The 14035-nt window shown below is 42.8% G+C and overlaps 1 protein-coding gene and 1 pseudogene across 1 annotated transcript; both read right to left on the reverse strand.

Annotated features, from left to right (window-relative positions):
* Positions 1–9: 9 nt before the first annotated feature.
* On the reverse strand, positions 10–2551 carry TMEM30B (transmembrane protein 30B). The gene has a single exon (XM_039864415.1). It carries the CDS (start codon positions 2202–2204, stop codon positions 1143–1145), a length of 1062 nt encoding a protein of 353 aa, XP_039720349.1. The 5' UTR covers positions 2205–2551; the 3' UTR covers positions 10–1142.
* Positions 2552–13338: 10787 nt separating this feature from the next.
* On the reverse strand, positions 13339–13454 carry LOC120604050 (uncharacterized; annotated as a pseudogene).
* Between the last annotated feature and the right edge of the window lie 581 nt (positions 13455–14035).

Below are 14035 nucleotides of genomic sequence, written 5' to 3' on the forward strand. Positions count from 1 at the left end.
ATTGCTTCTTAGAATAACTGTATATATTAGAATGATTTTAGAGTAGTCAGTTTAACATCTCAAATGTTCAAATGATCCTTAAGATTCTAGTTTACGTATAAGACTATATTCCTCAGCATTCATTTAAACATAATCACTAAAAACAAACATGCTCATTTGAGAACATAGGTTAAAAAGTTTTGTCTTAGACCTAAGGGAAAAGGTATGAATGTAGCTTTTTCTAAGCATAAAAAATAATTTAGATGACAAAGAGAATTGGGTCAGGAGCCAGGAGACACAGATATGACTTAGAGAAATCACTTTCCCTCTAAGATCCCTTTCAGCTACCTAATTGTAAAGTTAAAACATTTCTTCCATGTTCAAGGCTGAGTGCTAGACCAAACCAGCAACTCTGATTGTCGCTGACCCTGGGAACAAATGACTACCTGAAAAACTGGACTAAGCTTATTGTTTCATGCCCAGCCTCAGACACATGAGGAAAAAGGAAAACACCCAGTATGCTACTTGTTCCCTGGTTCAGGACATTGACTCCTAAATTTGAGGGAATATAGGAGGAACCTCTAGATGAGATGACTAAAACGCATTTTCAAGGGTCTCGCCCCAGCCTTACTGTGTTAGAATCTCTGGATTCTAACCTATCTACACATTAAACAAGCACTTTCTTTCCCACCTTTCCACGCCTCTGCAGGTTATTTGTGGGCTTCACTCTCTACCCCCCATTTTCCCCGCCACCAAAGAAAATCATTATCCTGTAGAAGTAAAAGCTCTAGAGTGAGTCCAGAGCCAATCATTAGCTGCCTGATCTTGAATGAGTTATTTAACATCTCTAGGTCTCAGTCTCTTCACCAGAGAAGCGTTAAATAGGAATCTCTACTGCCCCTTCCTACGGACTTTAAGAACCTAACATGTCAACTAGGTAAATCGTGAAGAAGACTGGAGAATTTGCTAGATTGTCTCACTCTGCACTCCAAGCACCCCAGCAAGAGTCTGGTAGCCCCCAAGGTGGTATATATAATTCCTATCTCTGGACCCTTATCCACAACAGACGGGAAAGGCGAGGTTGGAACTGAGTGAGGGGCGAGGAGGAGAACCAAAGAAGCAAGAGAGTTTTGGCAAGGAGGAAGGACGCTTTGAAGCAGGAATCACTCCTCATCCTCGTCCTCGTCGTTCTGGTCCTGGTAGCGAATGTAGACGACCAGCATGACAAAGCCCGTGAGGATGCAGAGGGAGCCGACCACCAAGTAGGCGATACCCAAGAAGGGGTTCTTGCCGCCCATCCACGAGATGCTGCTGAAGATGATGCGCTTGTGGCCGCCGAAGGCGCGCACCGGGTAGTTGTAGGTGATGTTGACCCTGTAGGCGCCACGCGGCAGCCCCGCAGAGTAGCTGCCCTGGCGGATGCGCGCGTACAGCTTGCGGAACGTGGGCAGCGCTGCCGTGCGCATCCACACCACGAAGTCCTGGTTGATGAAGCCCGTGTTGTTGGGGTCGGCGCTGAGCTCGTAGACCGGCCGGGGCCAGTTGGGCGGGCGCGCGGTGCCGTAGAAGGCTAGTGCCAGACTGCCGTTCACCAGTGGCGGGTTGTGGAACTTGACGTGGTAGTCGGTCCACCAGGCGATGCCAGTGCGGTCGAGCGGCACCTCGACGTAGGACCCGTCGGCCCGGCGCTGGTGCCACAGGGAGAAGGTGTCGTTGAAGAGGCTGTTGGCGATGGCGCCGCAGGGCGCGATGGGCAGACCGGTCGCGCTGAGCTGGTAGGGGGCGCACTCGTTGGCCGGGTGGCGCAGCGCGCTAGGTAGCCCACTGAGCTGCTCGTCGTCGCGGGACACGCTGTAGCGCCGGTCGTTCTGGTAAAAGTTGGTGAGCTCGTAGTAGAGGTACACGGGGCCCTGGAAGAGCTCCGGCAGCGAGAAGTACCAGGCGCACGAGCAGCTGGGCGGCGGCGCGTGGTCCTGGTCGGCAGCGGCGCACAGCGAGCAGTTGCCGGTGCCGGGGTTGCCGGTGTAGTCGTACTCGAGCTCCTTGATGCCGTTGGAGGAGTAGTAGAGGCCCAGGCCCAGGCCGATGAAGGCCAGGCCCGCGCAGAAGAAAAGGGGCAGCGTGATGCTGGCCGACAGCAGCGGCTGCCAGGCCGGGAGGCGCTGCTGCGTGAACGCAGTGTTGTCGGGCTGGTGGGCGCCCCGGGCCGTGGCGCTCCAGGTCATGGCGGCCGGGACAGACTTACGGACGGGTGGAGGGTGCTCAGATGGGTCCAGCCGAGGGTGCCTCCCACTCCGCGCTGGGCGAGCCCGGGAACTACTCCCGAGCCTGGTTTCCGCGGGCTCAGGTGAGTTTTGGGCCTGGCCCCGCCTCCGTCCCCAGTACAGGTGAGTATGAATCCCAGGTTCTTCGAGCTGCGAACAGACCCCACAGTTCCGCCTCAGCCCAGGTGATCCGGGCTGACTCCGCCCTTGTTGTTTATCGGGAGCCGCGCCCCGCCTCCGGAGGTGAGCTGGGCTCGTGTTCCTTTCCTCCTTCACCTGGAGCACCCAAGGCTCTCGTTTCCTCTCGGTCCGGGTGGGTCTGACGCCAGCTCCTCCTCTTCGAGGTGAATGGCGGCCCTAGGCTGCCTCTGAGTGGCTCATACCTTGCTTAGGTACCACCTTCCCTCCCTCCTCCCAAGTGGCTGGAGTGGCTGACCAGCCTTCTTTCCCGAAATCGTAGAAACTGCAACCTGCAGCAGAGTTCCACTGAAGGATTGCACCGTGGCTCCCGGAAACTTGAAGATTTCAGGTTATTAATACTATTTTATCTGGGGGGAAAAAAAAGTGACTCTAGATCCTCTTCCCTTTGTAGGTTAACTTATGGACTCCCTTTCAGTCAACTTTCAGCCACAAATTGTAATGCTCAGGAGATTTACACTATGGTAAATCTGTTTCTAATTCAATGCCTGCATTCAAATTCTAGCATATTTTTTTAAAGGTAAAATGATTTTCCGGCCAGGTGGCCCGATCTGATTGTATAACTAAGAAAAGTGGAAAGTTCTCTAAAAATAAAGTGACTTTGAAAAGAGAATTGAAGACTGCAAGAAGTTCAGAGCCTTTAAATGTCTCTCTAGCTGATGGAGAAACCAAACCACACAAGCAGAAAAATGCACTGGACTATATGTGATTTCTTTTTCTTTTTCTTTGCCTGATTATTTGCAGAAAGGCTTGATCCTGGGTCCCAAAAGATCTAGCTGCTGCCCACAGTAAGGACATTGGAAATGTTTGGCCTAAGGAGATGAACTACAGGGATTTATAGAACTTATTGAAAATTGAACCCAAATTAGGGCTGAACATTGCTTGGGATTCTGGCTTATATATTTAGGTTGGTGCAGTATACACAAGGGGGTGTCGGGCCACCTGAATTTATTGCTAAATCCTCCCTAGATATTGAAGTGTTCTTGCCTCTCCTGCAGCTCATAAAATGCAAATAACATACGTATTTCTATATTACACTTCTGCGCCCAGAATAATATATTGCATTCAGGAGTCATTCAAAACCCCTCAAAATTTAGAAGGTTAAAATACTTGCTAAATTAAACAGCAGGAATTTTTTCTAAGTATCTCCAAGTGTTCAGCCCTATGCTAAACTGCTAAGCAATGTAGAAGATAGAATAGGAGGCTAAAAAGTACCCTTGTCCTCAAGACATTTGCAGTCTGATAGGGGGTATATTACTTAGGAGTAAGAAAGAATCAAAATAGCCAATAGACAGCATAATCAAGTACCAAATTGTACTTTACAGAAAGATACTGAAATTAAAAAGTAATATTTCAATAATGAAAAATTGTTCCATCTCTGAATGGAATGTAATTTGGAAGCTTTAACTGTTAAAGACTACTGAGGGAGGCCCAGATGACTTGAACTCTACTTCCCTCACTTCTAATCATACCCCAAGAGAGGAAATGCCACCAAGTTCTTATGATTCAGTCTCCACTACCCCTTATTTCAATAAGATAAAAGAATAAACAGTTCTCTGCGTTGTTATGGTTGAGTTCCACCCACTCCAAGTCATTGAGTCATTAGTTGGCTTGACATAGAGTCCATGAAACTAGTCTCTAGGAAGCTTTCAGTTCTCAAAACTTAATCTAGTAGGTCTTAAGTCTACCAACTGCCATGCCACCACTCCCCTAAAAGTGCAAGTTCTCTTGAGCTGAGAGCCTTTCCAGCTCTCCCTTCCCTGGCTGACCTGAAGTTTATTCATTCTGCCAACTAAGGTAACACCAGAGTGTCCCAAAAGCCGAATATTTCAAGACAGAATTGTCAACAGGGTGAAACACAGCTGAGGGTTCAAGTAAGATAAGAAATGAAAAGGAACATTGGATTTGACTTCTATGGGAACAATTTTGGTGGAGGGGTGGGAGGAGTCAGGCTATATCAAGTGAAGGAGAGAGGAAGTGGAGACAGCCAAGGTAAGACACCTCTTTTTAGAAATATGGGGTAGGGGGAGGAGAAAAGCAAGTGGAAATCATTTAGAGGAGTATATATCCTAAAGGAAAAGCTTCCTTTTAGATGGCAGACACGTGTTTATTCTGAGGGAAGAAAATAGTTCAGGCAAGGATGAAGACATGGGTGACATGTTCATGGATGGTACAGAGGCAGGAGCAGGCAGGAGACACTGGGTCCAGAGAAGGAGACAGAGCACATCACCTCTGACATAGCAGGTCAGGGAATAAGAATGAATGCAGAAGGCAACTGGGTTTTAGGCTTTGCTCAAAGAGAGAAAGTTTTCATTCAAGAATTTCTGTGCAGCAAAAGGCATTGGGGGAGGAGATAGAAGGGAAAGCATGAGATTTAGGGAAGACTTCCAGGAGGGGGAGAGGGAATTGGCCGAGGACACGAGAAAGGATGTTGGGTGGCTTTGTCTAGGAGATTCCTGCAACCCCAGCTGTGAGATAGCAAATGATTGACTGTGTCCAACAGATGGGGGTTTTCAGGGCAGGCGAATAGGAAAGATAAAGGTTCAAGATAGTGTGGTTCCTGTGGAGGGGGTAGCTAAAATGGTAGGCCTTGGTATTTGAGCTGAATGGCATAGAAAATGAAACCAAGCTGGTGGATCAAAAGAAAACATAGGGACCAATAAGTGGACTGGCAATCTTAATGATGTTAAGGAACAGGTGGCATGAAAGCTGGAAGGGAAAAGGCGCTGGTACGAGATGAGATATTAAAAATTTTGGAGGTGGAGCAGTGCCGAGATCCACGTATATGTCATATTTCTTCTCTCAGCTCATAAGTTCTGAAGGTCAGGAACTGAGATACATTGTTGTATCCCTCAGAGATTATTATGGAACGAGGGTTCTGACCTCATGTCTTTCATTTAATTGTGTATGTTATCGTGATACGTTAAATGTCGCTTGGATCATTTAAATTCTTCTTAGTACCAATAAAGAAATGAGTTCATTCTAAACAATTATTCTATGTCTTTATTATCAAGAGAACTCAAAGTGAAAGAAAAGGGCAATCCCAATATTCCTAAAATGACTTAATTTTTACATGTTATTTTTTGGATGTTATCAATATAAGTATTTAATTTTTAATTGGTTGTAATTATAATGAAATATAATTGTCATTCTCATTGTTAAATTGCCTCCTTTTGGAATGAGATGAAGAATAAAATAATTATTTTTCATGTTTCTTTGTGGTTTCATAATTTTTAATGGTTCCAAAATTCACAAGTCTACTATACTTAACTACTCTCTTATTGTTGGGCATGTAGATTATTTACAGTTTTTTGATATTCTAAAGAATATAGTGGTGGACATCTTTTTGCATGTAACCTTTTATATTACAGTTGACCCTTGAACAACACAGGGGTTAGGGGTGCTGACTCCTGCATGGTCAAAATCTGCGTGTAAGTTTTGATTCTCCCAAAACTGAACTAGTAAAAGTCTACTGTTGACCAAAAGCTTTATTGATAACACCAACAGTTGATTAAAACATATTTTGTATGTTATACATATTATATACTGTATTCTTACAATAAAGTAAGCTAGAAAAACTTATTAAAATCATAAGGAAGAGAAAATATATTTACAGTACTATATTGATATCGTAATTATATATCATCTACACAATGAGTCGACTGTCAGTAACCTACATCGATATTGTCTTATATGGTACAAATCACTGTAAATATTATATGTATTACTACTTTTAAACATCAAAAATGAAGAGATAATGTGAGAAAGAAATTCATATTTTTTTACAGGAATAATGATTCATGCATTGAAAACGAAGAAGCAGCAACATGATTACTTTGGGTTAGCCTAGTGTAACTGACATGATTGCTTCATGGTAATAAGGAAATCTCCAAGAATTTTCCAATATCTTGAAAAAAACCCACATATAAGTGGATCCATGCAGTTTAAATCAGTCTTGTTCAAGGGTCAACTGTATTTCCTTAGGATAAATTTCTAAAAGTAGGAAAGGGGCTTAAAAGTCAAACTGTTTATAGATACATTCTGCTAGAGTCTTCGACACTGCCACAACAGTGCATATTTGTTACATTCATCAAAACTTTGCCAACAAATTCAGTTATTAAGCACAAAATATATTTAGTCTGTGCTAACAAACAATCGTATACCAGGAGAAGCAGTATAGGATGGGGAAAGAATGCTGCCTGACAGTAAGGAAGTCCCAAGTGCTGCTCTAGAGTTCCTCAGGATAGAATTGTGACCTCGATCAAATGGCTTAACTTATCGGGTCTCCTGATTGCTTATCTGTATGAGTAGTTTGCCAAAATGATAGTGAATATCTCTTTCAATACAAAGATTTCTATACCTGGTCATCTCAAGAGGTCTTCCTTACTCTGACTCGTTGACTAAATAGCATTCATTGAGCGTATACTGTGGGCCACCCTGTAAGCACTTTACATTATCTCCTCTAATTCACACCACAAACCTGGGTGGTAGGTAGTCTTATCATACCCATTAAACTGATGCAGAACTAAGATTTAGGCTGAGGAAATGGAGGCTGGCCAAGTGCTCATGGAGGTCAGGGGAGTTCGGGGAGTCTAAGTTCAGCTTAACTCCAGCATCCTGCATTTTCAGTTACTGCACTGTAATGCCTGGGCATACTTCCTTTTAAAAGAACCTGAAAGACTTGAACCAGTTTTTAGTGTTGCAGGTTTTCTCTTACACCCCAAAGATAAGAGAATTTTGTTCTATTTATGCAAAGAGTCCCAGAACATCTGAGTTGCCTTATTTTTGCGTCACAAAACCTTTTATTTTTGAAGCCAACTTTTGTTTAGCATGCCTATTTCTCTTGCTGAAGTAAAAATAACTTTACTTGTCTGGCTGTACACAGTTTTTGCATGTATTTCATTTAATTCATGACTATTTATCTTACTGTAATAGAGCCAGGGTTTTTAATTGGCGTTCTCTTATATAAGTTTATACTGCTCAGGATTGGTGCCTATTACTCTGCCCTTGGGGCAGCTTTTATTTAAAAGGAATCACATTAAATTGCTTCATAAAATTACAGCATGTGTTGAGAAAAGTTTTAAAAAATTCACTGTGCCTGGACTTCATTTTTCATTAAGAACTGTATTCAGCAGACTTCCTGTTTCAAAAATTATGGGGTAGTACCCCCTAGTGGAATATACAGAGAAACTTCAGTGAACATTCTGGAGGCACAAAAGACAGCTCCTTGCTGCAGTGTGTTGGCTCTTTGTCACCAACTTCCTGAAAGATAGTGGGGCTTAGTTGGGTGAGTTGAGCTGCAGGGGGCAGTATAAAATGAAAAATGGAACTGAGCTGACACTAGAAGTGGCACTGACATTGATTATGAGATGGCCAGGTTAGGACATAGTGGATAAACCAGCAAGGGTGGGGTTGGGCTTGAACTGTGTGGATGGAGTTTGGTGGTAGGGTTGTGCTTTGTGGGTTGACGGTGGAGAGACCCAAAAGAGGAGGACAAGTTTAGTGACAGGGTTGACAGAGGGGAAGGAAGAACTCTGTAACTGGAAATAGAAAGGAAGTGACGATGGAATTGTGTCTAGTGTGAATGCCGAGAGGGCGTGTATACCCAGGGTGAAGACTGGAGGAGAGCGGGGACACCAATGCTTACCAGTGTCAGTGGGACAAGCACATCTCTTGAGGTTCTTCCCTTTTCATTCCAAAACTCAGTGGTGTGGGGGTGGCCTCACTGAAGCCTGTAATAGACATACTGGCTTTCCCTTTCACACAGTCACAATATCTATTGGAAACTTTAAGAATTCTTCACGTATCTATCAGGAGTAAATAAACATTTAAACATTTTCAGAAAGTTATCAGATTTTGAAGTTGAATGAAATAGATGTCTGTTTCCAGATGAGGGCAAAGCCATATGTCCTCACATCTGTTAAGTGGGGAGGGAGGGCTGACATCTTAGGAGAACTAAAGTGCCTAACAAAGATGTGCGTAGATGCTCTTCCCTGTTTGATAGTGTCAGTAAATTGAATAAACATGCTTCCAATTCCATTTTCTAGGTCGCTGATTCAAATATTTAAATATTTGGCCTGGCACCCTGGGGACCTCTACTTGTCATGTGTGCTGATCAATATTGAGTTGTTAATATTCAGTCTAGAGATTGTATATCTATGGTGGGTTGCAGGGGGCCCTGACCTTTCTCTCTGAATAATAAATCTGAATTTGTCATGGTTGTGTTAAAAATTTTAGTTTTGTGTAGGAAGAATACTGTGAGGATGGCTGTGTTGTATCAACTCTGAAGCTTATAAAGACCAAGACCCTAGATAATACCTTATCCAGTGGTTCCCAAACTGGCCAAGTAGCAAAATCACTGGGGGTGGGGACAGTGTTTAAAAATAAATTCCCTGAAGCCCGCCTCTTGCCACTAGATCACCATCTTTAGGGGCTGGCACCCAGGAAGCTTACTCAGAGCAATCTGATGGTCACCCAGTTTGGGTAGCCGCTAATCTCCAGAGTCATAATCTGCCTGGGGATTCTCTCTGATCTTACTCAGGGATCTCTGCAGTGAAAGGAACAGAAACTTAAGTCAGCTTAAGTGACTGTCGTTCAGCGATGAGGAATGTCACAGAAGGAAGGAACTGAAGGCAGTAAATCTGGCTCTCGCAGAACCAGAAAATTATCAGGCAGCTCTCCTCTCTGCATTGTTTCTTGTTGCTGCTTTTCTCTGCACTTCAGCCGGCCACCTTCTTCAGCAAGACTTTTGGTTTGTTTCTCCAAATATTGGCCTTGCCTGGCTTTGGTTTGCCACAGCTCGACTTGGGCACCAGTGCTGGATCACCTTACAGCTCCTGTTCTTTAGTTCAAGAGAGACTCCAACTTGTGTCAGAGGTCCAGCCCTGGTCCAAACTCTTCTAAGAGGGATGGAGGCGGGGGGAAGGTCCCATGATACCTACATGGCTGCCTGCATCTACCTCTTCAGTAAAAGGTGAAGGGAGTCTTCCAAAGGAGGGAGTGCAGTTTGGCTCAACACTCAAAGGGTGTCCACTACACCTTTGTAACTTTCCAGCGAGTGGGTCATCTGGGCTCTGCTTGAATACATCTTGTGATAAGGAACTCACCAATTTGTGAGATCCATTTCTTGTCCAGTCCTAAGATTTGACAGGTTTTTCAGTAATGACCATCATGTAGTCTAGGTTCATTCTCTGGAGTAATACAGAATAAATTCCCTTCTTGCCCTTTAAGAACTCCAAAGATGGCTGTCATGTTCAACTCAAGATTTTGATTTCCAGACTGTGCTTCATTTCCTGATCTGGTCCTCTTTGGATCTAGACCCTCATCATTTCTGGCTCCTTCCTTTGTATAGCTTGAGTTAGTAGATGTTCTTAAGAATTTGCTTGCTCATATACAATAATGTTTTTTAAAGGATTGAGGTGGCTTTACAATATGGAATAGAACAACATACAAAAAATACTTCACAGTGAAAAAATGAGGCAAAGGGAATACATTTTGTAAAATAAGGTGGAGCTGAATCAGAAGTTGATTCATGAAGCACCTGCCACAAAATTGGTTTGCATGGAGTGGTCAGCAGGCTGGCTTCTTAAGCTTCCTAGTGAGCAGCCTAAGAGGGAAGGATGGATCACTACATCCACAGGAGAAAATAAAACATTAGCTCAGAAGAATTTAAATGATTCCTGGTACAAAGAATAGGAAACAATTTCTCCTTGGGGTTCTTCCAGAGAAGATGTTGTTAAACTAGGTAAACAATATCATTAACGATATCCTTGCAGTAATATTGCAGTCATTTCCTGGGACTGTTTCTTACAGTGTTAGCCAGAGTGAGACATAATGGTGCTTGGTCAAAGCACAATTCAGTGAAGCCATTCTAGGGAGGCCCTGTGATCTATCTAGTCGGTGTGCCACTCTGTGGTTCTTTGCCCCGCGGTCTGTGGATAGGAGTTAGAGGATCTAGCAATGGCTTTCAAGCTGTGCTCTGGGGGTCCCATCAGTGGTGGGACTTCAAGCTCCCCCTCCCTTCCCGGCATCTCTGTCTCTGACCCTGGGCTTCTAAAACATGATTTGAACAAGGACTCTATGGTTAAGAAAGAATTTTGAAAACTACTGATCTAAGAGAATGGTGCACTGCTATCCTTCAGGTAATCTTTCACAATTATTGTTCATTTCCCAAAGTTTTCAATAGTTAAGGAGCAGCAATGAGTTCTAAGTTGAAATATCCTCCTAAGTTCCTAGAGCATAGAGTTTCTGTGTTGTCAGTTAAACTCTCAGAGCCATATGTTTTAATAATCAAGCAAGCTAGGGAGGAATTGACAACTTCTTATTAAATCTGAGGTACCTAACAAGGACATACGGTAGACAGAAGGCCACTGCACCTACACTTGGAGGGGGGTAGAAAAGGACTGTCTGTCAGTGCTCAGATTCTCCTTAAGAAATAATTTGGTGTTTGCTCTAACAAAATAATACACAAAGTGCAGCTTCAATGATTTTAGCTTGAAAAAATTTTAATTTTTTATAACGAAACCCTTATTTTATCCATAAACAAATCTCAGTAAATCACTCATTGAACATCTAGCTTTTTTTATGAGAAGGGTATATATACGTTTAAAAATCTAATATGTATATAAAACTAGGAAGTTGATGGTTTTGAATTTAGAGCAACTGACTTTTCTTTGTGATACTGATAAATAGGATCAGCTGTCTATTAATATCTTTCTGGTTTTTGATACTAAAACTATGGCATTGATGTACCAGAGAAAGGCCATTGCTCTAATCCTTGTAACTGGAGTAAACATTGTATCTGATCCACTGATGGACTGTTATTCTTGACCTTGAAACACAGTGGTATTAAATACAGGTTCCTTATAAGTCTTGTGCTGAGGGTGGGACTGGACCTGGGGAATTAATACTGAGCTTGTGCATCTCAGCCTATAACTGATTTCAGTCCTCAGAGTCAAAGATTATGGAAAGATTGATAAAAGTGGCAAACACTCGTAGGCTTTTCTTATCAAATTGTTCCACAAAGTCAACAAAGACTTTAATAATAATAAATAGTGTAATACCTGTGCCTATAACTGACTTGGTGAGGAACATTGGCCCTTGAGTCCCAGAACTTACAATTTATCAAGCGGGAAAGTGACACACACTTTAGATACACCACCTAGTAAATTAGGAGGAGAATAAATGATTGCCCTTTGGAAAAATATGATAGACTAAACTCTGGTCCAAACAATAAGGAGAAGTTTTTCATTAAAATACCACCAACAAGGGCTCTTCCCTATCTATCACAAACCCACATGATAGATAACTCAACCTTTTTTCAAAGAGCTGTAGGAATAGTGTTTATGTATGAGAACCCCTTGTAGATGATTGGAAAGGGAATATGGGAAGTTGCAAAGTTAATCAAATATAAACTAATCTTTATTAACCTCCCAAGCTGGCAAAAGAAATCTGTAGGGGCAAAATCCTAAAGTGCCTGATTGACCACAGCTGCGTGGACTGATAGACTTCAACCTCCATAGAGAGCCTGACAGCTGAGGCTGAAAGCTGAAGCATCTGGCTACCCTTAGGCCTTTTTACCTCATCCCGGATGACTGTGGCATGAGCAGCACCACAGAGCCCTAAAGCATGGCAGGCTGGGGAGCAAGGATGACAACAACAGAGATCGGGCTTATGAAGGACTGATGCCAGGTCTTTCATTCAGAAGCAGTGCAAGACCCTCTCCCCACAATGTGCCCTCCTGTAGGTTCACATAGCCTACCTCTGGCTGTCCTTACATCCGATGGACATAACATCTCATTCCCAACATTAAAATGACAGAGTTCTCCCAGCCCAGCTCGTGCTCTTCAAGGAGACCAAACCACTTCTTTCTCAAAACATCTGAAGATTTCTTTTTTCGATTTTGGCGAATAAGTTAGATAAGATTGGAGCTCTCTACTAGATGCGATCCGTGGGCGAAAACTCCAAGAATTTTATTTAGCTCAACTTCAAATATGTGTTAAATGTTAACAGAGAGTCTTGCTAGGTCCAGTCTCTGACTAGTGTGCAAACTTAAAGCAGTCAGTTTCCACTTGCAAGCCGTGGGAAGTTAGCCTCCCAGGCAGCACCTAGGATCTGAACCTCAGGACTTTCCCCGGGAGAATCATATCGGGGAAACTACTGCAGAACCCGCCTGTTAACAGAGTGGATGGCCAAGCTCTCCCGAGGTAGCGACACGTTTATACTGAGCTTTGCATTCTACACGTTCCTAGGTGACCATTTACGATTCTCATTGCTTATGTAGCACCACTACCTGCTGTACTTTCTTTGTTTGTTGATACCTGACTGGGGTGGACAGGTCAGTCAGTTTGCCTGCCTTACCTTTGTCCCCTTCTCAGAGTCAGTATGCCCCCCACTCCCAGAAATATGGGGTTTTGACAAAGAGACGCTACAGACCGGTTTTTTTGTTGTTGTTGTTTATCAAGTTTTATATCAATTTAGAGTCATAATCCCCATTTATTAAAGCTTATGTTCTGACTCTTTAAATCTAGTATATTAGCCACCTGTCCCAGCTTTGTGTCATCCAAATATTCGATCAACATACTTCTTCATCCAAGTAACTAATAAAAATGTTGCCTAGATTTGACTAAATGTTGACTTGTTGACTAGATGGTAGATTTATTTCATGGAATATAAGATAAGCATTCAATATGTTGTTGCAAATCTTTTTACTGTCATAGGAAGATGTCCATAGTACTTAGAAAAGTGAAAAAAAAAAGCATGCTCATTAAAATATGTGTGAGTATATATAAACACAGAAAAAGGCCTGGAAAGAGAGCACCAAAAAAGTTAGTGTTTACATCTGACTGGCCAGGCTACCCGTAATTTTTCATTTTTTAAAATTATTTATTATTATTTATGCCTACAGCACCTGGTCTTCCTAGGTGGTCTTCCATCCAAGTACTAACCAGGCCCGACCCTGCTTAGCTTCTGAGATCAGACATCGGGCTTGTTCAGGATGGCATGGCCATAGACCAGGGACTATGGCTCCACTGGGGGCACGAACCCAGGACCTTCTGTGTGTAAAGTAGATGTACTAACTGCTACACTATGGAACTATGTCCTCATTTTCTTTTTAATGCTTATATGTATCTTCTGAAAAATAATTTAAAGAGCATGAATAGCTTTTATAAATAGAGAAAACAACAGAGAATTTAATATTTTTAAAAAATTCAAAAGAAATAAGGAGAAAGATGAAAGAGCCCTATGGCTTATCTTTAAAGATCTTTCTCCAGGTTCGACAAAGTGGTTCTCAGACTGCTATGCTGAACAGAATTATTGGAAGAGATTTTAAAAAACATTTCCTCTGGGAGAATCACCAGGTGATACTGCTGTTGCTAGTCCCTGGACCAGCCAGAGGACAGAGCCACTTAATTAGTATTAGGTGTATAAATACACCTACTTTCTCTATCTTTTTCTAACTGTAGGACCTCAGGTAACTAACCTAAACTTCAAAAAAAAATTTTTTTCTGAGCTTCAAAATAGGATATTAATAACTGTCTTGAAGGATGGTGGTGAGGCTTAAATGGAGTAATGTACACAAGATGTCTAATCTA

Source organism: Pteropus medius, unplaced genomic scaffold, assembly GCF_902729225.1.
Source record: "Pteropus medius unplaced genomic scaffold, Ma_sr-lr_union100, whole genome shotgun sequence".
Taxonomy (NCBI): Eukaryota; Metazoa; Chordata; class Mammalia; order Chiroptera; family Pteropodidae; genus Pteropus; species Pteropus medius.